Source organism: Pteropus alecto, unplaced genomic scaffold, assembly GCF_000325575.1.
Source record: "Pteropus alecto unplaced genomic scaffold, ASM32557v1 scaffold135, whole genome shotgun sequence".
NCBI lineage: Eukaryota > Metazoa > Chordata > Mammalia > Chiroptera > Pteropodidae > Pteropus > Pteropus alecto.
Window position 1 is genome coordinate 4,118,284 of NW_006438076.1, and position 23,074 is coordinate 4,141,357.

The 23,074-nt window shown below is 35.8% G+C and overlaps 1 protein-coding gene across 9 annotated transcripts in view; it reads right to left on the reverse strand.

Annotated features, from left to right (window-relative positions):
• Positions 1-23,074, reverse strand: part of CCDC15 (coiled-coil domain containing 15) — a 65,160-nt gene that overhangs the window by 29,985 nt on the left and 12,101 nt on the right. For 4 of the 9 annotated variants that reach the window (XM_025049149.1, XM_025049147.1, XM_025049148.1 and 1 more), the window contains exons 5-10: positions 18,503-18,616; positions 9,989-10,111; positions 9,107-9,685; positions 8,075-8,197; positions 7,436-7,558; positions 5,348-5,464 (exon numbers count right to left, since the gene is read on the reverse strand). In XM_025049149.1, the coding sequence (XP_024904917.1) occupies positions 5,348-5,464; positions 7,436-7,558; positions 8,075-8,197; positions 9,107-9,685; positions 9,989-10,111; positions 18,503-18,616 (1,179 nt within the window). The remainder of the gene's footprint in view (positions 1-5,347; positions 5,465-7,435; positions 7,559-8,074; positions 8,198-9,106; positions 9,686-9,988; positions 10,112-18,502; positions 18,617-23,074) is intronic. The other 5 variants (XM_025049152.1, XM_025049155.1, XM_025049151.1 and 2 more) reach the window with 4 other exon arrangements.

Consider the following 23,074-nt stretch of genomic DNA (forward strand, 5'->3'; position numbering starts at 1 on the left):
TATACACGAATAAAACTTTTACAAAAGAATAAAAGGAAGCAGTTTCAGAAGGAATTAACCAAATGAAAAATAAACCAAAGAAAAAGATTCAGGTCAAAATACGGGTGAACTAATAACAAATCAAAATGTTCAGAATGAAAGTTCTTCTAAAAGGTCATTTGAAATCATTCTATCCTGAGACTGAAATCAAGATATAAAGCCAGTTCCCTTAATATCTCAAATCTATAAGCATTTTCCATTTACACTACTCTCTTGATTGGTGTGAATCCAGAGAATGAGAGCCTGAAAATATTTTAATAATCAACTGACATGGCAGAGAGGAAATTGAAGCTAATTCTTCCCGTATTACCAGGAAAAAGCCTTATGACATAACTTGGTATACTTACTTGGACATCATACGGATCAAATTATGATCTCTAACTTTTAGAAATGAAAGCGTAAAATTACTTTTATCTTTTTAGCTTAAAAGTTATTTATCTTTCAGGTAAGTTTTAGGATACAAGATCAGTATACAAAAATCAATTGTATTTCTTTTACTTGCAATGAACTGAAAATAAAATTCAGGGGAAAATCCATTTATAACACCATCAAAAAATACTTAGGAATTAATTTTTAACAAATTAAATGTAAAATTTAAACTTGGAAACTTACAAAACATTGTTGAAAGAAATTAAAGATCTAAACGAATGGAAAGACATCTCATGTTCATGGATTAGAAGACCTATATAGTTAAGATGGCAGTAATCCCCAAACTGATCAACAGATCTAATGCACTACCCATCAAAATTTCAGTTGACTTCTTTGTAGAGGTTGACAAGATGATTCATAAATTCATATGTAAATGCAAGGGACCCAGAATAGCTAAGATATCTTGAAACAGAAGAACAAAGTTGGATGATTCACTCTTCCCAATCTCAAAACTTACTACAACGCTAGAGTAATCAAGACAGTGCGGTACCAGTATAAGGATAGACATACAGATCAAAAAACAGAATTGATAGTTCATATTAAACCCTTGATTTTACAATCAAATGATTTTTTGACAAGAGTGCCAAGAGAACTCAAAGGGTAAAAATAGTCTTTTCAGCAAATGGTGTTAGGATAACTGGATATCCACATGAAAAAGAATAAAAAGTCAGACCCCTACCTAACACCACATACAAAAATTAACTCAAAATGGAATAGAGACCTAAATAGAAGAGACATAAAATTCTTACAGGAACATATAACAGTAAATCTTATGTTTTACTGTTTTAAATTGGTTAGGCAATGGTTTCTTAGATACGACACCAAAGCACAAGCCACAAAAGAAAAAGTAGATAAACTGGTCTTCATCAAAATTAAAAACTTTTGTGCTGCAATAGAAACCATCAAGAAAGTGAAAAGACAACCGATAGAATGGGAAAAAACATTTGCAAATCATATAACTAATACAGAACCTGTACGTAGACTATATTAAAAACTCACATAACTCAATAATCAAAAGACGACCCAATTATAAATTGGACAGAGGATCTAACAGACAGTTTTCCAAAGATGATACATAAATGGCAAATATGCACATGAAAGATGCTCATCATTAACCATCAGGAAAATGTAAATCAAAACACAATGAGATCCTACTTCACACCCAGTAAGATAGCTATTATTAAATAGACAGGTAATAACGAGTGTTGGCGAGAATGCAGAGAAATCGGAAACCTCACATGCTGCTGGTGGGAATGAACAATAGTGCAGCCTCTTTGGACACTAGCGTGGCAGTTCCTGGTTTAGGTTAAGCATAGAGTGACATATGTCCCAGCAATTCCACTCTTATGTATATACCCAAGAGAAATGAAAACATATATCAACAAAAACACTTGGACGCAAATGTTCATAGCGGCATTATTCATAATAGCCAAGAAGTGGAAACAATCCAACTGTCAGCCAGCTGATAAATAGATAAATAAAATATGCTAAATGCATAAAATGGAGTACTATCCAAGGGATAGGAATGAAGTACTACTACACGCTACAGGGTTGAGCTTTGAAAATGTGATGCTCAGTGAAATAACCCAGTCACAAAGGCCACATATTGCATGATCCCATTTATATGAAATGCCCAGAAAAGGCAAATCTATAGAGACAGAGAGTAGACTAATGGTTGCCTGGGGCTGAGAGTAGGGATAAGGAGAAAAAGGATTGCTAATGGGTACAGGACTTTTTTGGGGTGATGAAAATGTTCCAAAATTGTTTGTGGCAATATTTGCACAACCCTTTGAATATACTAAAAACACTGAGTTGTACACTTTAAATGGGTTAATTGTACGGTATGTGAATTATAGTCAATTTTCATTATTCACATATTCCTTATTTGTGAATTCACTTACTTGCTAAAATTTATTTGTAATCCCAAAATCAATACTCACGGTGCTTTCGTGGTCATTTGCAGACAAGCACAGAGTTGTGAAAAATTTGAGTTGCCAGCTGTGCACATTACCAGCTGAGGTTGAACAAGAATTTGTTTCAGCCTTCATACTGTAAACAAGTATGAAGGTATATTTAGTGCCAAGTTTCTTGCATTTTTTGCTTTTTGTTAGTGATTTTGCTGTTTAAAATGACCCCCAAGCACAGTGCCATAGTACTATCACAGTACGGCAAAGAAGGCTGTGATGTGTCTTATGGAGAAAATACTTGTATTATACAAGCTTCATTCAAGCACGAGCTGTAGTGCTATTGGCTGAGTTCAATGTTAATGAATCAACAATATATATTAAGTAAGGAGTCTTTAAACAGAAATACACATAAAACAAGGTTATGTATTGATTAGTTGACCAAAATGTGATCAGAGGCTCACAGAAACCTAACCTTGCATCTCCCCTAGGAGCAATGATTCAGTATTCCCTAATTCAGTGATTGAGGCAACTTTATAGAACATAAGTACCATAAATAACAAGAATTGATTGCATATCTCAATAAAATAAGGCTATTATTTATTTATGTTTGTTATAGATAAAATTGAAAAACGATACATAGCAAAAGGCTAACGGTGGTTCTCTCTGGAATTTTTGTGGTGCTTCTTTTCTTTGTTTACTTTTGCTACAGTAAAAATGAAATTATTTTTCTGCTTTCAAAGAAACAAGATAAACAAGACTTCTGGCACCGGCAAAGCAGTAAGTCCACTATTGGCCTCTCTCACACACTGACTATAACTAAAAACTCCAGGAAATGCGGCCCATGGGATCTGGAGAGTGTAAGCTGTGGGTGTCCTAGAGAGGAATGGGGTGAACCTAGAGGAGTACAAGGCTTTGAGAATTGAACTAATACTGGAGCCCCTTTTCACAGAAGGTGAGAAACAACTGATAGTCTGAACTTAACTAAGTTGATTGCCTGCTAGAACATGGAACAAAAAAGATGCAACATTCTTTAGAGGATTTTAATAGAAACCAGAGTCTTGTGATATAATTCAAAATTGGACCCAGAAGAAAGGTGGTAAGAGAATCCAGACTATGGGTCCAAAGAAAGACTCTCTTCCTCTGAAATAGTAAAAATAGAAAAAATGGCAAAAAAACACACAAAAAACAAAAAACAAAAGTAAATGGCTGAGGCAGTTATTGCACAAAGGCTTCTATTTTCTTTATAAAAGCCGGAGAGTATGGGAGAATGACAAGAACTTTAAGGGGTGTTTAAGGTTTAGAACTATCAGTGTGGGCCAGGGAAAAGGAGCTGACAAGGGACAGGCAAGGAAAATGCTAAGCAACATGGGAGACCCAGATGGGACTGTAAACGCTAGTATGACTATGGTTCAAATCTACACTAATGAAATGTTTTCTCCCAAAAAGCTTGATTATTCGGGAGCCTGAAAGGAGAAAGGACTAATCCAGGGCTGAGGATTTTCAGGGCCAGTATGGCAGAAGGACAAGAAGAGGTTGTGACCACAAAGCTGCACCTCCACCGAACAGTCAGGGTTAGGTACCCCTCTTCCACACTCAGTTAATGCTCTATGCATCCTCTACTACTAGTTACATTGTGTCACAACCATCTGCTTATGTATCAGTCTCTCTTCTTTAGAAATTTGAGTGCTGTGTCTTGTTCACAGCTGCATCTTTGATATTTAGTACCTAAATAATTGCTGACACCTAACAGGTACTCAATAAATGTTTGGTTGATGGACTAATGCATTCAAAACATATTTAGCAAGATACTACCAGGTACCAGCACTGTGCTAAAGGCCACCCATACACTTGTAAACAAAATAGGTGTGGTGCCTTTCTTCAGGAAGTTATAGACCAGTAGAACACATGTAAATAAGTAAATAATTACAAAGTGTTTTCTGTACTGAGGAAGAAGCAATTCAGGGATAAAGAGAAACAGAAGAAGGGAGAGGTATTTTTGAGACTACTCAAGGTAGTCTTTTCTAAGGAACTGCCATTTTAGCTGAAACCTGAAAGATGAGAAAGGACCATCTTTGTGAAGAAAAAAGGGAAGAACATCCAGGTAGAGGAAAAAACATACGAAAAGACCTGAGGTAAATAAGACTGTGGCATAGTTCAAGATATATAAATGACAAGGTAGAATAAAACATGACAGCATGCCCTTGGGACAGCCTTATAGATCCAAACGAAAAATAACAAGAGTGGCAGTTTAGTCCTGAAAACTTCAACCCCAATCCTGCTTTCTGCCTTTACGTCTCCTTTTCTTTCTGATCTTTTAAAAGAGACAAGAGGAAATTTCTCTTTTTCTCTTTCGTATATTGTGAAGGCTGTTTTTAAAAGAACAAAACCACAAGATAGAAATTATCCAGACCAGACGGTGGTAAAATTCTAATGGGAATAAACTAGACTTCAGTTAAGCCATGGAAAAAATCTTAGTAGGCCAGGGTATTTTAACATTTTCTTGAAAAACTACTGATTTTAAGTCAATACACCAAAACTTAGGCACTTTAACATAACCCTAAGAAGTTTTGTTAGAGTTTATTTCTTGGCCATTCTGCCTTATGCTCTACCAGCTTCCTGATGGGGAGCTGGTCCCGGTCACTGGGTGGAAGATCCTCATGATCCCTCCCCCTCAGAAACCACTTCTTTTTCTTCTCCTCTTGCACCCTGAAAGACAACTGTCACCAGAAATACATTTTTTTTTTAATTAAAAAAAAAAAAACATATAAAAAATTTCTCCAATAGACCACAAGTGCTCCTGACGTATCCTAGATTTCAGTGAGAGCCCTAGAGTAATCTTAGGTCAGGATAGGTTTTACACACTACGAAATACAACAAGAATCTGCTTTTTGCTCAGCCTTACCACTCCCAGCTCAGTAAGTGCCTATAACCCTGTTTAAATTCTACCACTCACACTCTATAGTCTGCTCTACCTGTCTTCTGCTGGAAGCCTCTCTCCGGTGCGTGGGTGGAAGATGCTGGCGGCCAAGAAGCAAATCTCGCCATCTTTCAGCTGTCCCAACAGATGGCTGCTGCCTAGAGTATAAACTCTAAAAAATAAAAAAGCATCCACCAAATTGTATGAGCAGTAACATAATGGTAGTGAAAATACTGTAGGCTGCAGTGATAGCTCTGAGGTAAACTAAATAGGTCAGAATAGTCTGATACATTATGGCATAAAAGTAGACATTATACTTCTTGCCACTTGGTATGGATCTTAACAGTATCCACAAAGCAATCATAAGTTTCTTCATCTATGAAACAAGGATAATAATAGATCTATCTCCCAGGGTTATTGTGAGAATTAAATGAGAGGAAGGACACAAAACACAATGTTCTAGAATAATTTTGGCTATGGAAAGTACTTAAGAATGTAAGCATTATTATGTTATTCATAATAATAGTAATATTATTGATAGTATTAATAAGAGATAACACTATCATCATCAACAACACTGTTGATGGTAGTAGCATAGCTCTGCTAAGCCCAGATCGAACTCTAACTAATTTACTTTCTGCTGCTTACTCTTTACTATATTCTGCTCTACTTGCTCTCTGGCAGGGCCTGGATCCTAGATTTCATGCAAGACATATTCATGGCACTCCAGAAATAACTCCTTTCTCTGTCTCTCATCTGGCATATTATGAGAGGTCTGCCCACAGTTCCTGTGCTAAAAGACAACATAAACATTGGAACGTCAATTGTCCAAGCAGGTGCATCATGCCAGGACAACAGTAAAAGATTCAATAAAGATGCCTGAAGTAGTTTCAACAGGTCACAGAACAAGAGGATATTATACCTTTGCCATTATAATTGACCTTAATGCTAAACCCCTGAAGCAGTTACTACATTGCCTTGTAAATCTTGAGCCAAAACCTAGGCAATTTACTCATTGCTACTTACTCCTCACTATAATATGCTCTAACTTATTTTCTGGGAGAGGTTGGGTCTTGAATACTGGGTGAGACATGCCAATGGCACTCTAAAAGCAATTCATCTTTCAAACTCCCATCTCTCAAAAGATGAGGGTTGCCTGATACACTTGTTTTAAAAGAACAACAAAATACAAAATTAATTGTCTAAGCAGAAATGATGGGTTAGTGACAATAATGCAGATCAGTGACAAACCCAGAATGATACAAGGGGAAGATAATACAGGGGTGTTGCGTGTGGGTATGTGTATAATATAAAATTTCCAAACACACATCAAAGTAGGAGAAAAAACAGTATAATGAATCCCAAGATAGTCATCACCCAGCTTCAACAATTAGCAGTTTGTTTTTATCATCTATCTCTTGTCCCACTTTTTTCCTGGAGTGTTTTAAAGCAAATCAGTATTTTAGGTTTGTAGGTTTTTTGTTTTGTTTGTTTGTTTGTTTGTTTGTTTTGGGGTTTTGTTTGTTTGTTTGTTTTGTTTTCTTATTCAGCAACACACTTGAAAGAAGATAAGGCGATAAGGCAATACTTTTATAATGTCGCTAGCATTTTCCCAAGGTAAGGCCAGGAGACAAGCTTGTGTCACTTCCACAAGCACTCCTACTTGGTGTTGCCAACAATTGCACAAACACTAGAGGTGGTAAAGTTCAGGAATTTTTGAAGTGATAAACAGCTTGTTTTATCCATCATAACTGGTTTGCAAACTGGATGCCTGATTTTGGTGTACTGCTTCAGTTGACCAAAAGGAGAATCCCTTTGGTATTGATAAGAATGTATGATGGCCAAATAAATATGCTAAAGGATTTGAGTTAAAAAAACCACTTACTATTAACCAATCAATAGTATAAAAATCTGTCTCCTGTTTAACCCAAATGACAGAGATATGTCTTCTCATCTGGACTCTTTAGAATAGACAGATTTTGAAATAACAGAAGAGACTATATTCTTAGCCTAACTCTAGGAGCCTTAATTCTATGCATTCTATATACAAGCTAGCTTGACAAGCTTCAACCCAAACCTTAAGTAATTTCATCTCTGTTACTCTTTAGGAAAGTGACAGCCCTCCCACTGTGCTCTGCTCTACCTGATCTCCAGGGGAGGCTTGGTCCTGTATTTGAGGGTTAACATACTGAGGATACTCCTGAGGCAATTCATCTCTCACTCTCTCTTCTCTCATAAAAAATGACAGCTGCTTGGAAAACATGTTCTAAAGGAACAATGACAGAAAAGAAAATGTCTAACCAGGACAAAGTGCTAATCATAATACTGCAGGCTTCAGTGAGAACTCCAGGCAAAAGGTACCAAGTGAAGATATTCTGATACATTTTGATTTGAATGAGAACATTACACTTTAAGACCAACTCTGTAGATCTTAATTTTTCATCCCAAATTATGTATAGAATAGTCTGACAAACTCCTCAAATTTTAAGCAATTTAGGATCTGCTACCTCCTACATTATTCATGTAGGGGTAATATGCTTGTGGTAATACTATGGGCTTCAGCATAAGTTGCAATGTCATCTTAGTAAATTAAAATAGTCTAACCAATTTTACAATAAGAATATAAAGATGATTTATCAGCCGTATGAATGACAGAACTGATTGATACAGTTCACTAGACCAGGGAATTTTGCACCTGACTCTAAAGTTCACATTATCAGCTGTTTAGAATATCTAAAATCCAGTCACTTTATTTATTGTTTTATCTCTTATTCTGCTCTACCTGATTTCTGACGAAGGCTTGGTCCTGGAGTTTAGGAGGCAGATACCGATGACCCGCCAGAGAAAAGTCACCTCTCCCTTTCTCATTTATCATATCAGAATATGGCTCCTTGAAGCATACTTTCTAAAAGAGAAAAATATACAAACTATAAATTGTCTGATAGGAGTAATATGATAGCAATAATAGTCTAAGCTTTACTGAGAACCTTCTGGTAATTTTTAAAACTCAAGATAGTGAAATATTATGGAATGAAACAGAAAACTTTTTGTCAGTTCTGAAGTCTAGCTGAGAACAATTTTTGCAAACTAAATCTTAAACAATTCAGTTCCTGCTGGTCTCTCTCCTTTTTCTGTTTCACCTTGCCCCAGATGGAGGCCTGATTCTGAAGCCTGTGGAGAAGATCCTAATGGACATCCAGAGGAAATACCTCTCTTCCTCTCCTACCTATCAAATTTGATGCTGGCTGCTTCAAATTTGCTTTCTAAAAAAGAACAAACAGAATATCAATTGTTTAGTTAAGAAAGACTAGTTAACTAATAATACTTTAGGCTATAGTGAGAATTCTGGAGTTAACAGAGTATAACTGGACATCTTATGGAATAAAATAAAACACTAGACTCTAGTCCACATAAGCTCAGCCACAACCCTAAGTAATTTGCTTCCTACTGATCCCTTTTTTCTTCCTTTTGTTCTAATTGATCTCTGGTGGAGGGCTGGCCTTGGAACCTGGGTAAGCGATACTGCTGGACACTTGTGAGCCACTCTTTTTTCCATCTTTCAGCTGTCAAAGCAGATGATAGCTGCCAGTAGTTTTCCTAATGAAGATTAAAAAGTAAATTGTCCAGACAGGGGTAATATGCTGTTGATAATACTTTAACACAATGAGAAGCCTGGAATTTTTAGAAATCAATCAGGAAACTACTTTCTTCCAACTATGAATCCCCAAATCAGCTGCAATATAGCCCTTGCAAATCCTACGCCAAACTTTAAGTACCTTACTTCTTGTTATATCTCCTTTCCACTCTATTTTACCTGATATCTGGATAGAAAATCCTGGTCCTGACATTTGGGCAGAGCATTCTCATCTTTCGGGAAAACATTCTGATATTTGGGTAGAGAATGCTGGTTTTGACATCTGTGTAGAATATTCTGGTCTTTGGCAAGAACATGCTGGTCTTTGCGTAGAAAATGTTGGTCCTGACGTTTGAGTAGAATACTCTGATCTTTGGGTGGAAAAGCCTGATTTGGTGATAGAAAATCCCGGGCTTCCAATATAATACTCCCATCTTCTAGTTCAGTACTCTGGACTTCCAGCATAATACTCTGAGTTTCTGTCTTAACAACTGGGACGTCAGGCTCAACGGCCTGGGCTTCGGGCTCAACAGCTTGGCCTTCCGGTTCAATAGCCTGGGTGTCTGACTCAACACTCTGGACTTCCACCTCGATATTCTGGACTCTTGTCAAATTACTCTGGGTGTCCAGCAGATCACCTCGGGCTTCTGAAAGATAATCCTGGGTTTCTGGAAGAATATCCTGAAGGCCATGAAGATGTAACTTCTTTAGCTCTTCCTCTTCCATCACAGCAAATAATGGATTTTTGAATTGTACTTTCTAAAAGTGAATATAAACATCAAATATAGAATAGGTAGTAGCAACGCTCTACGTTTTCCATGAGATTCCTAAAATAATCTTAAAAAGATATGATAGTCAATAAAATTATTAGAATAAAATGTGAAATTATACTCTTTGCTCAACTTAACCTAAATCTACAATCCCAAACTAGTACAACAGTACTGGCATCTGTAATCCAAATCATAATTAGTTTAATTTCCATTGTACTCAGTACTGGCACGCCTACTGTAAATGACAATTAGTTTAATTTCTATTATACTATCTCCTTTTACTCTGCTTTACCCGCTCTCTGCTGAAAGGTTTGTCCTTGTCTTCAGAAAGGAGATCCTGCTGGTCCCACGAAAACAAACTTTCTCTCTCTTTCTTGTCTATCATAATAGATGAAGATTCCTCAGAGTCGTGTTCCTAAAGAACACACAAACAAGAATGAAAAAAAAAGAAACAATGTAACTGCAATAAAATCCTAGGCTAATGCACACGACTAATTTAATTTTAGTAGGTCAGTATAGTCAAATAGTATAAAAACAGGACATCACAAAAGAAGTGCAAGACTATCCACTGAAGAGTGGGTCAATATGGCAGGGTAGGTTAATGCAGTGCTCGCCTCCTCCACTCCACAACTGCATTAAAATGACAACTAAATTATAATCAACTTGGAGAACCACCTGAAGTCTTGCTGAACATATCATCTATAACTGAAGATATAAAAACGGGCCACATCGAGACCAGTAGGAGGGGTGGAGGTGAGAAATGGGCTAGCCCCACACCCATGCCTAGCAGGTGAGCTTCAGGAGGGATATCTCAGCTGCAGAGGTCCCCCTGAACCCTGAAGGAGCAAGGGGATGCAGCCCCACACTGGGGCTCCCCAACCCAGGGTTCCAGGGCCAAAAAAAGGAGTCCCACAAAATGGGACTATAAAAATCAGTGGGAATTCTGACCACCTGGGTGACATGGAAGGAACCCGGAAACTCAGATGTCCCTTTAAAGAGCCAGTGCATTGACTCACTTGTTCACAGATACCCTGGCTCCAGTAGAGGGTCAGCAGCTTAGAAGGTGCAAGAGACATATGGGTAAAGACTGAGTTGTGTGGCTTCAGGGCAAGGACTGGAGGGACAGCCGCCATTGACCCTTTGTCAGACCCTCTTCCTGTGTAGTCGACAGGTGGGCGTCACCTTGCCTACGCTGAACCCTCTCCCTACCGTGGCCAATTCTGAATTTGGCCAATTCTGAATTTGCATTGACCCGGTGAGATCAGCTCACTCTACCCCGTGGCTCACTGGGGCCCTGCCCCACGGCTTGCAAACTGCCTGCATTGTGCTTGTTGCCCAGCAACCAATTCCACCCTGCACTCTATAGAAGGCACATTCAACAGCAATTAATAGTCCTCAGCTCACTAGGCTTCTGCACCTTGGAATAAACTGTCGGTGGTGGACAGCCAGCACCTGCCTGAGTTGAGTATTTCTTAGGCAGGTCTCGGAGGTTTATGGGCCTGAGGCGGGCAGGGGGTTGGCCTCAATGTGATCAGAGACTTTTGCAAGAGGCCAGAGGTTCAACTCTGGCACCAAACCTGAATCTGCACTGGCCAAGTGATATCTGCTCACTTTACCCCATGACTTCCTGGGTTCCAGCCCCACCCAATTCTCATGTCACTCAAAGGTTCTATTAATTGCTGAGCCTTACAGGCAGCTGGCAAGCAGCCTCAGGCCTTGGAGTGCCCTAGACCTTTAGCTAAGCTGCCCCAGGACAAGTACTGGTGGCAGCAAGCCTTAGTTCAGTGTGGTCTCTCACACTTACCTCCAGGTCTAGCACAGGTTGTGACTAGCCACAGACCGCTTTATATCTCCTACAAGATAGCCTTAGGCAGTCAAGCAGCAGCTGACTTTGGCCTGCACAGGAGCCCCTCCCGAGGGGCCACAGGACCAACACATCCGGAGGCTGGCATCAGACCACAACAGAGCACCACCTGATTAGCCCCACAAGTGGCACACCCAAAGGCTGGTCTCAACAGGTACGCAAGGCTGCTGGGGTGAATCCTACTCCATGAGGTCAGCTCCCACACAGCAGCTCATATCCTGTGGACATGGCCAATTCTCACAGCCAGTCAACCTAAAAGTCAAACCCATTCACTGACATGCTAACAGCAATCACAGCTTAACTACAACAGTGGAACACCTACAGCTCACACAAGGGATAGTCCCCAGAGCTTCCAGTGCAGGCAATCAGGGAGACTGCACCACTGGGCCACACAGAGCACCTCTACATCAGGCCACCTGACCAAGACTGGGAGACGTAACATATCTACTTAATACATAGAAATGAACACAGAAAGGCAACTAAAACGAGGAAACAAAACAAAAAAAAATGTCGCAAATAAAACAACAGAAGAAAACTCCAGAAAAAAAACTAAACGAAATGAAGGCAAATAACCGTACAGATACAGAGTTCAAAACACTGGTTATAAGGAACTTAGGGGAGAATAGATGACCTCAGTGAGAACTTGAACAGAGAGATAGCATACAAAAGGACACAGAAACCGTAAAAAAAAAAATAGTCAGTAATGAGGAATACAATAACTAAAATGAAGAATATTCTAGAATGAATCAATAGTAGATTAGAGGAAGCAGAGGACTGAATCAGCAATTTGGAAGACATAGTAGTAGAAAACACCCAATTGGAACAGCAACAAGAAAAAAAAAATTTTAAATGAGTAACGTTTGAGAGACCTCTGAGACAACTTCAAACATATCAACTTTCACATCTTAGGGGTACCAGAAGGAGAAGAGAGAACATAAGGGATTGAGAACCTATTTGAAGAAATAATGACAGAAACGTCCCTAACCTGGTAAAGAAAATAGACATACAACCCCAGGAAGTGCAAAGAGTCCCAAACAAGAAGAACCCAAACAAACCCACGCAAAGACACAACATAATTAAAATGCCAAAGGTTAAAGACAAAGAGAGAATTCTAAAAGCAGCAAGAGAAAGACAGCTAGTTATTTACCATGGTACTTCCATAAGAATAACAGCTGATTACTCAACAGAAACCTAAGGGATTGGCACAAAATATTCGAAGTGATGAAAAGCAAGAACCTACAAGCAAGACTACTCCGAAGCTTCTAAGCTAAAAGATTTCATCACTAACAAGCCAATCTCCCAAGACTGAGTCAAGAAACAGAAAATAGGAACCAACCGATTACCTCTAAAGAAATCAAATCAGTAATCAAAAAATTCCAAAAAACAAGAGTCCTCAGCCAGATGGTTTCACGGATGAATTTTACCAAACATTGAAAGAAGAACTAACACCCATTCTTCTCAAACTATTCCAAAGAAATTCAAAAGGAGGGAAGGTCCCCAAACTGATTTTATGAGACCATCATTAGCCTGATTCCAAAACCAAAGAAATTACAAAAAAAAGAAAACTATAGGCTGATATCCCTGATAAAGATAGATGCAAAAATCTTCAACAAAATATTAGCAAACCAAATTCAGTAGTATATTAAAAAGATCATATCAAGTTGGATTTATTCCCGGATGCAAGGTTGGTTCAGTATCTGCAAATCAATTAATGTGATATACCACATAAACAAACTGAAAGATAAAAATTGTATATGATCATCTAGCGTCCATTTATGATAAAAACTCTCAGCAAAGTGGGAGTAGAGTGAACATACCTCAACATAATAAAGGTCACATATGACAAACCTACAGCCAACATCATACTCAGTTACAAAAAGCTAAAAGCATTTTCCTTAAGATCAGGAACAAGACAAGGATACCCACTTTCACTACTTTTATTCAACATAGTATTAGAAGTCCTAGCTACAGCAATCAGACAAGAAAGAAATAAAAGGCAACCAAATTGGAAAGGCTTAAGTAAAACTGTCATTATTTGCAGATGACAGGATACTATATAGAGATAACCCTAAAGATTCCACCAAAAAACTATTAAAACTGATCAATGAATTCAGTAAAGTAGCATGTTACAAAATTAATATTCTGAAGTCAGTTGCATTTTCATACACCAATAATGAACTACCAAAAAGAGAAATTAAGAAAACTATCCCATTTACAATTTCATCAGAAACAATTAAATATCATAGGAATAAATTTAACCAAGGAGATAAAAGACCTGTACTTGGAAAATTATAAGCCTTTAAAAAAAAGAAACTGAAGAAAATATAAATAAATAAAAACATATACCATGCTCATGGTTAGAAAGAATTACCATTGTTAAAATGACTATACTACCCAAAGGAATTTAAAGATTCAATGCAATCTCTATCAAAATAACCATAACATTTTTCAGAAGACTAGAACAAATAATCCTAAAATTTATATAGAACCATAAAAGATCCCAAATAGCCATGACAATAGTGAGAAAAAAGAACCAAGCTAGAAGTATCACACTACCTGATATCAAACTATACTACAAGCTTATAGTAATCAAAACAGCATAGTACTGTCATAAAAAACAGACACATAGATCAATGGAACAGAATAGAGAAGCCAGAAATAAACCATGCTTACACATTCATTTAATATATGACAAAGGAGACAAGAATATACAATGGGGTAAAGACAGTCTCTTCCATAAACGATGTTGGATAAACTGGATAGATACATGCAAAAAAATGAAATTGGACCACCTTCTTATACCACATACAAGAATAAACTCAAAACTGATTAAAGGCGTAAATGTAAGACCCAAAACCATAAAACTCCTAGAAGAAAACATAGGTAGTAAACTCTCTGACATTGCTCTTAGTAATTTTTTTTCTTATATATATCCTCAGGCAAGAAAAAATAAACAAATGGGACTACATAAAAATAAAACATTTTTGCACAGCAAAGGAAAACATCAACAAAACAAAAAGACAACCTACTGAATGAGAGAACATATTTGCCTATGATACATCAGATAAGGGGTTAATAACTAAAATTTATAAAGAACTCATACAACTCAACACCAAAAAAATAAACAATCCAATTAAAAAATGGACCAAAGATCTGAATAGGTATTTCTCTGAAGAGGACATACATCTTTTCATAGACATATGAAAAGATGCTCAAGCTCACTAATTATCAGAGAAATGCAAATCAAAACCACAATGAGATATCACCTCATACCTGTCAGAATGGCTATAATCAATAAATCAAAAAACAGCAAGTGTTAGCGAGGATGTGGAGAAAAGGGAACCCTCGTATGCTGTTGGTGGGATTGCAAATTGGTACAGCCACAATGAAAAACAGTTTGGAGGTTCCTCAAAAAATTAAAAATAAGACTACCGTATGACCTAGCAATTGCACTTCCAGGTATTTATCTCGAGAAACCAAAATACTAATTCAAAACAATTTATGTACCCCTGTGTTCACTGCAGCATTATTTACAATAGTCAAGATATGGAAGCAACCTAAGTGCCCACCAACAGATAATTGGATAAAGAAGTTATGGTACATATATACAATGGAATATTGTATATATTTCAGTCAAAAAAAAATTGAATTCATGTCATTTGCAACAACACGAATGGACCTAAAGGATATTATGCTAAGTTAAATAAGTCAGACAGAAAAACAAATACCATATGATTTCACTTATATGTGGAATTTAAGGAACAAAATAAATGAACAAACAAAATGAAAACAGACTCATAAATACAGAGAACAAACTGGTGATGGCCAGACAGTAGGGGAATTGGGGGACTGGGTGAAAAATGTGAAGGGATTAAGAAGTACAAATTTGTAAATTTTTTAGTAAAAACCAGTCATGGGGTGTGGAGTACAGCATAGGGAAAATAGTCAATAATATTATAATAACTATGTATAGTGCCAAGAGGATACTAAACTGATCGTGAGGATCACTTCGTAAATTATACTAATATCTAACCACTGTGCTATATGCCTGAAGCTAATATAAAAATAATTTTTTTTAAAGTACAGCCATAAAAAAGACTATACACTGAAAACTATAAAACATTGTAGAAAGAAACTAAAGAAAATCTAAATAAATGGAAAGAATTTCATGTTTATGGATCTCAGAAGACAATATTGTAAAGACAGTGATAAATCCTTATAAGAACAGTCAAGTAATGTTCAACGAGAGTGTCAAGACAATTAAATAGAGAAAGAATAGTTTTTCAACAAATGGTACTGGGACAAGTGGATACCTACATGCAAAAGAATTAAGTCAGAATGCTTCCTCACAAAAAAGTTAATATAAAAATTAACTCACAATGGATCATAGACCTAAATGTAACAGCCAGAGCTATAAAATTATTAAAATACAAGAGAAAATCTCTACAACCTCAGATTAAGCAGTAGTTTATTAAATACTATACCAAAAGCACAACAAAAGAAAAAATAGACAAATTGGACTACGCCAAAATTAAAAATTTTGTGCTACAAATGACAGCATTAAGAAAGTGAAATGACACAGAATGGGAGAAAATATGTGCAAATTATGTATTTGATAAGGAACTTGTATCCAGAATATATAAGGAACTCTTACAACTTGATAATAAAAAGACAAATTAAAAATGGGCACCACATCTGAATAGACTTTTCCTCCACAAGAGGTATAGAAATGGGCAAATGAAAAGATACTCAAGGTCTAGAAAGCAATATGCTCATGATACTAAGCTGAGTTTTTGTGAAAGATCTAGAGTGATCTTAGCAGGCGATGGCAGTATAACACAGGAAAATGGATAACAAATAGTTCTTCAAATACACAAACGAGTCACTCACACATCAAACATATGGAGGGAGATAGGCTGGTAGGAGGCATATTAACTTTATAAATGACAATTTGCCCCTATTCTAGCCAATAACAGTTTTAGAAGGCTTATGATTTTCGTCTTAGTGACCTGACAGCAGGTAAGCAAGTCTGTCTTCTAATTGTATCTCCATGTCTGGAAAAACAATAACAATCAAACAGGTTCTAAAGTCAGTAAAAATAAGTCTAACAAGAAAATGAAAGCAGAGTTCAGCTGGGTTACAGAGTTTTCTCCTTTCTGACTGGCCACTTCATATAACTGAGGAGGTAGAAACTGTTTATATTTGAGGAAAAGACTGCATACTTGATATAAGTGATAAGAAAAATGTCGCTAATTTCTTATATCCTTTTCAATTATATGGAGATTTATTTCTGATGTTATACCTGAAAAACACACATGCATTCTTTGGAAGCAAGCAGCCAGCCTGAATCCATCATTACCATTTATTACACTTAAATGGCACCTTTGACGTATAAAACCGGTTTATACAAGGATGTTATCTCTGACTTAATCCTCCTTTCTACTAGATAATTATTTCAGTCAGACCTGTGAACAGGACTCTTTCTAAAAAAACAATTGAAAGGCCTGAGCACATTCTACACAATATAAAATATCAATCTCTAGGATCTGATAACCCTTTTATTTTTGGTTTATTAAAATATGTCTAATCTCATTTTAACAGTCAGTCTAATAGCCCAAACTATATTATGGCCAAATCCAGGGTAGATATGAAAATTGTTAAGATATCAAACCACTGAGGAGAATTTAGGTACAAAAGAAGCTCTACCTTGAGTTACAACAAGGCAATGCTAGAAAAAGGTAACCATACTGAATGCATCTAAAATGGAAGGCCATGTATGAATATACGTCCATGCTTATATTTTGATATTTAACTATAAATTTCTTAATTATCACTAAAGAGGGAGACATCATAGTTTAGTATTCTACCAACTGCAAGCATATGAGTCAAATGTTTTTGACTGTTGTGTTGAGATACCTAAGGAAAAAATACATAAATAAGATACATATGTATAATCTAGAAAAATGTACAAGAATACCAATTAGAAAGCAAAACTGAGAAAGAGCTAAAAAAGACAGAGTTGACGACAGCAAAAAAAAATAAAGTAAAAAAGACTGAATGGTCCATTTTTCTGGACGCTGCCTATCAAAACTTGAAATTAATCCCATAATTAAATAAACACAGGAAAGCACGTGAGTTTACCATCCAAATTTGTGAACACTGAAATAAGTAGGCACCAAAACAGTGTTATTTTATAAATATAGCCTTGAGCAACCTTTTAAGTCTAGCTCCACATCTGGGTTCCAATTTTTCAATCTTACCTTATATTTTAAATCAAAAGAATTTCTTCTTAAAAAATACTGGTATTGATTTTTTCCTAATTAGAAAGTGAAATATATATACATTATGGGAAAATTTTAAAGTAAAGAAAACCAAGAGAAGAAAATAAAAATCACCTGCAATAACACTACCCAGAAATAATCAGTATTCTTTCCAGCTTCTGTCTATGCACATAGCATTCTCTCCCCATCTCTTTATTTTATTTTTGTCATAGCAATTATCATTTGAAATTATATTCTATATCTATGTGCTTTTTATTATATGCTTCCCCACTAGGACAGAAGCTCCTTGAGGGATCTTAGTCTATCTTTTTTCACCACTTTAAGTCTTGGTCCTAGAACAATGCTTGGCAATTGTAGACCTTCCATAAATATTTATTGAATAAATTTTTTTAATTAAAATTATATTGTATATAATTTTATATCCTACTTTTTTGATTGAACTTTATATCACAGATACTTTCCCTTGTCTTCAGATATTTTTTAAAAGCATGATATTTTTTAGAATGGCCATATATGGATACATTATAATTTTTAACCATTCCCTACTGTTGGATATTTACAGTTATTTTCAATTATTTTACAATTCTAAATAGTGTTGCTATATAAATAAATTTTTATCTTTTTTATCTTATTTTTTTTAATTTATTAGAAATTAATTTACCTCTTGGGTGGGAAAGCTTTTCCTTGTACCATCTGGAAACACTGATGTATTATTTTTACTCACAGTTTTAAAAGATGCCAGCCGGTGACGTGCCTGTTTCATGGTTTGACTAAGCTGTCAGAGAAAGGGGGGGAGAAAAGGAAACAAAAACAAGCTAAAGTCTTAATACCAAATTCACTAAAGTGTTCCAACAGGAAAACAGGTCCTTATTATTAAAAAAATGCCAGAGCTAAGACAAGAAGATTACTTGTAAAGGAGATTGTGATCTGATAAGTGTTTTTACAACATTGTTTATTATTCTAAGAGACTGTATTTCATAACTTGTTTAAATGTATTCTTTATATTAAGTATGTATACAAAAAAATATCAAAACCTAAAAGTTTGAATTAATACACTTGGAAATTATCCAGCAGACACATTCCTTACCTTTCATTCGTCTTCTCAATAAGAAATTATTTCTTCAACTGGTCCTTGCATGTCTAGTTACTTTTCCTCACTCTATTGAAGTGATGAAATATAGAAGATTCTATTCCTAGTCCTCAAATCCTTTTCTCCTGTTTACATGAACCCCTTCTTCATTCCCACATGTGAAGACTGTAGTTATTTAAAGTCTTCTCAAATTCCTGGAAGGCTTCCTAAGTTAACTTAGAACACAAACTCAAACACCTCAGCAGATCTAATTTGTTTTAAGTACTCTATAAGTAACAGCTGACGATGAGTATTAATATGTTGACTTTCTGTTCATTCCTTATCTCTACCTAGTAATTTTAGTAAGTGCCTAATTTTGATTTTTTTTCCCAGAGAAGCACAGCCTATTTCATATCTCACAAATCTGTACAGAATGTTCCTTTAAGGAAAACACAGAAATGAATGGGGTATCATTTTTTTAGGCTGAGCACTACATATGGAAGAAAAGCATATCCCTATACTACTCAGCAAAAGTATAACCAAGCCAATACCAGCTCTAACCCATCCAGTGAAAGTTTATGTTATCCATTGTTCCTTAAAGGGAAATCACAACTATGATTTACTGATATAAATAATAAATACTTTATGATTTTTACTAATAGTGAGCTAAGGATAAAAACACTCTCTCACCACCAATGCTGTTTCCTTACAGCATGTCATCTCTGTTTTGCTCTCGCTTCTAGAAGGTGTACACCTCTAGCCAGCGAAATCACCTTGAAACAGTACTCTTTATACCACTAAGAGAGAGATTTATAAATTTAGTTAGCACAGAGTGGCTACAGGGGTCAAGCTAGTTACTCACAATGCAAAAAGAGATATATGTACAGTTGAGGTTATGAAAAAATACAGAGCCATGAATATGCTTGCTTTACTCATTGCCAAGTATGATACATATTATTGTCCTGCTCAATGTAACAGATTTAAGTTAGGATACATAATCTTCATTTCTCATCAAGTCCAAATCTCTGTTAGAGTCACAGATTGATTAGTCCTGTGAACAGGACATTTCAAATGGGCCAGCAGTTGGAATATATATTATATCCATTCTGTTTCTCTGTCATTACCATAACCTATCATCAAGCCTCAACCAAAAGGTCCGTTCGATGACCTGCTGTGAGGACTGTAGTAGGCTGAGTAACAGTCACCCAAAGTTATCCGGTCCCAATCCCTGAAACCTTTAAATGTTACTTTATCAGGAAAAAGGGCCTTTGCAAGATATGATTAGTTAAGGATCTAGAGATGAGATAATTCTGAATTATCTAGATGGGCCCTAAATGCCATCACAAATATCCTAATAAGAGGTAGAAGAAGATTTGACATACAGAAGGCGTTAAGGTGATGTGAAGACAGAGGAAGAGGTTGGTATGATATGGCCACAAGCAAAGGAATACCAGCAGATATCAAAAGCTGGAAGAGTAAAGAAACAAATTTTCCGCTAGAATCTGTGGAAGGAGCACAGCCCTACTGACATCTTGATTTTGGCTCAGTGAAACTGATTTTGGACTTCTGGCCTTAAGAACTGTGAGAGAATAAATTTCTGTCATTTGAAGCCACTAAGTTTAAGGATCAAGTAAAAACATAAGCATTAAACAAAAACACAGAAAATAAGAGGATGTTATAAATCAAATTATGTAAAATGAATAGGTATATAAGCACATTTCTTATTGCAAGATAGTGGTGATCACTACATATATTTGTGAGTGCATATATGTATGTATGCATTTGTATGTGAGCACATGTACATATATTTACATATGTAAGTTTAAACATACATGTGTGTGTGCACATGTGGTGTATGTATGTGTGTGACTACATAAACAAAAAATTTGACCAAAAGTCTTTTGTATACTGAAAGCTTAGGCACAGTTTTCATTCTTTTGTAGCTATTGTTATTAACAAAGACTTTAAAACTCCCTTATGGAAATGAGTTATTCATTTTATAGAAAACTTAGCACCTGTTTAACTACCGATAAGCAAAGGGATTCTGACTGATAAAATAAAAATTTACTATATAAACAAATTTTGAGACTTAAATCTTAAAACTGAAAGCAAACAATGGTCACATATTAAAACAAAATTTAAAACTTCAAATACAAAGGATAAAATTTGACAAATATGCAGATATCCCCATTCATGGTTCATATTTTCTTCAGTTCTTTTTAATTTTTTCATGCAACTGTTTTAGACAATTAGGGATTAGAAAGAAGAAACATATGTAATTGTATAAATGAAACAACGTAGTAATACTATGCAGATCATGGAAAATGAGTATAAATGACATCTAACATTCATAGACTATCACCTACTCTATTGCCAGGCAGACCTTATACCAATTTTAAATGTACATTAATGCCATAAAAATCTTCCCAAAGTTAAATTCTATTCAAGTATAATGTAGTTTATTGACAAATAATAGCGTACTGATTTTTAAATGCGTTCAGCTTTTCAATGACCACAAAAATAGTACACAATTAAAACTTCAACTCACATGAGCCCCTAGGTATAGCCCATGAACACAATGCAAATACATCAATTACTTTAGCTTTCTTTTATCATTAAGTAGGCATACTAAGCTATAGGGTCGCCAGTAACCTAGACCTAATGCAAAAAGGCAGGCTGGGCCAATAAAGACTCATCTAACACAATGAACTAGGAAGTAGAGAGAAAGTCAGAGACAGGAAGTAAACCTAAAAGGTCATAAGCTGGAGAAAAGAGGCTAAAAAAGCTTCAAGTATGCCAAAGCTTCAGAGCTATGATGATGAGAAAACTAGTTAGCAGTAGAAAAATCAGTAAATAAGAGAGAAGCATACATGTTGAGACAGGGTAACCAACTTCCCAGTTTACCAGAACTATCCCAGGTTTAGCACTGAAAGTCTCATGTCCTGGGAAACCCTTCAATCTCAGGTAGATAGAGAAGGTTGGTCAGCCTAGGAGAACGAGTGAATCGACCAAGTTAATGATCAAATGCTAGTGTGAAAATCAAAGATCCCAGTTGTTGGGATCATTGGAGCTACCTCAGATTCAGAAAAACTCTCTGGCTGCTGAATCCTTAAGGAAGTTAGGATATGCATAAATTTTTGACTTTGCCCTTATTACCACATGCATATTCTTAAAGTAAACATTCTCCTTGCTTGGGTTAGCCTGAATTCTTACAGCCAAAAGCCTGAAACACCGGTTTTTTCAATGATAGATTACTGAAAACTTAGCAGGTTATTCCAATTCAATTATGGTGAATACACAATGCAATATACAAATGACATTTTATTGAATTGTACACTTGAAATCTACATAATTTTATTAACCAATGTCACCCTAATAAATTCAATAAAATATAAAAAAAAGAGAGAATAAAAAAATTTTTTAAAGATAAGAGATTCAGTAAGAAACAAATAAAAAGCTGGAATATACCATACCAGAAAGTGGTAAACTTAATAGTCTAGAGATAAATAAAAAGTTATTACATGGTGAGAATGAAACAATGATCAGTTGTGTTCTTTAATTCCCCACCAAAATGAAGTTATCAAGAAACACAACAGGAATTCAATCCCTAGAGATAAAAGTCAGTCCTAACAAAAAGCAAGGGGCTGGGCTAATTCCTAACTTTAGGTGCCCAGTCTTATCTTATCTTAGAATAAGCAGACATTAGGAATATAGATATCCAAAAGGAGAAAAATGATAGCTCTAATCAAACACTTGAAGTGTTCTTAGGGATCACCATGGTATTTTGTCTTCTATTACTTAAGAGTACAAAACTAGGCTCAATAGGTAAAAATCATAGGGAGGAAGACTTTCACTCAATATATTGAAAAAATACTAGTAATAATTTCAAGCCTTCTAAAAATGAAATAAATAGTCTAAAAAGTAATGAGTTGCTCAACAGTGGCAGTGTTCTAGCAGAAACTAGATGGCTATATATATATTTGAGACATAAAAAGAATTCCTTAGAGAAAGGTTAAACTAGATAGATAATGTCTTTTCTTTTCTAAGATTTAAAATGTAATAAATTCAAACATACTAGAAACTTCAAAGATATAGAGTAGACAGACTACAATAATGAACGCCCACATAAACAGTAACCAGTTTGAACATATCAACTCCTAGCCA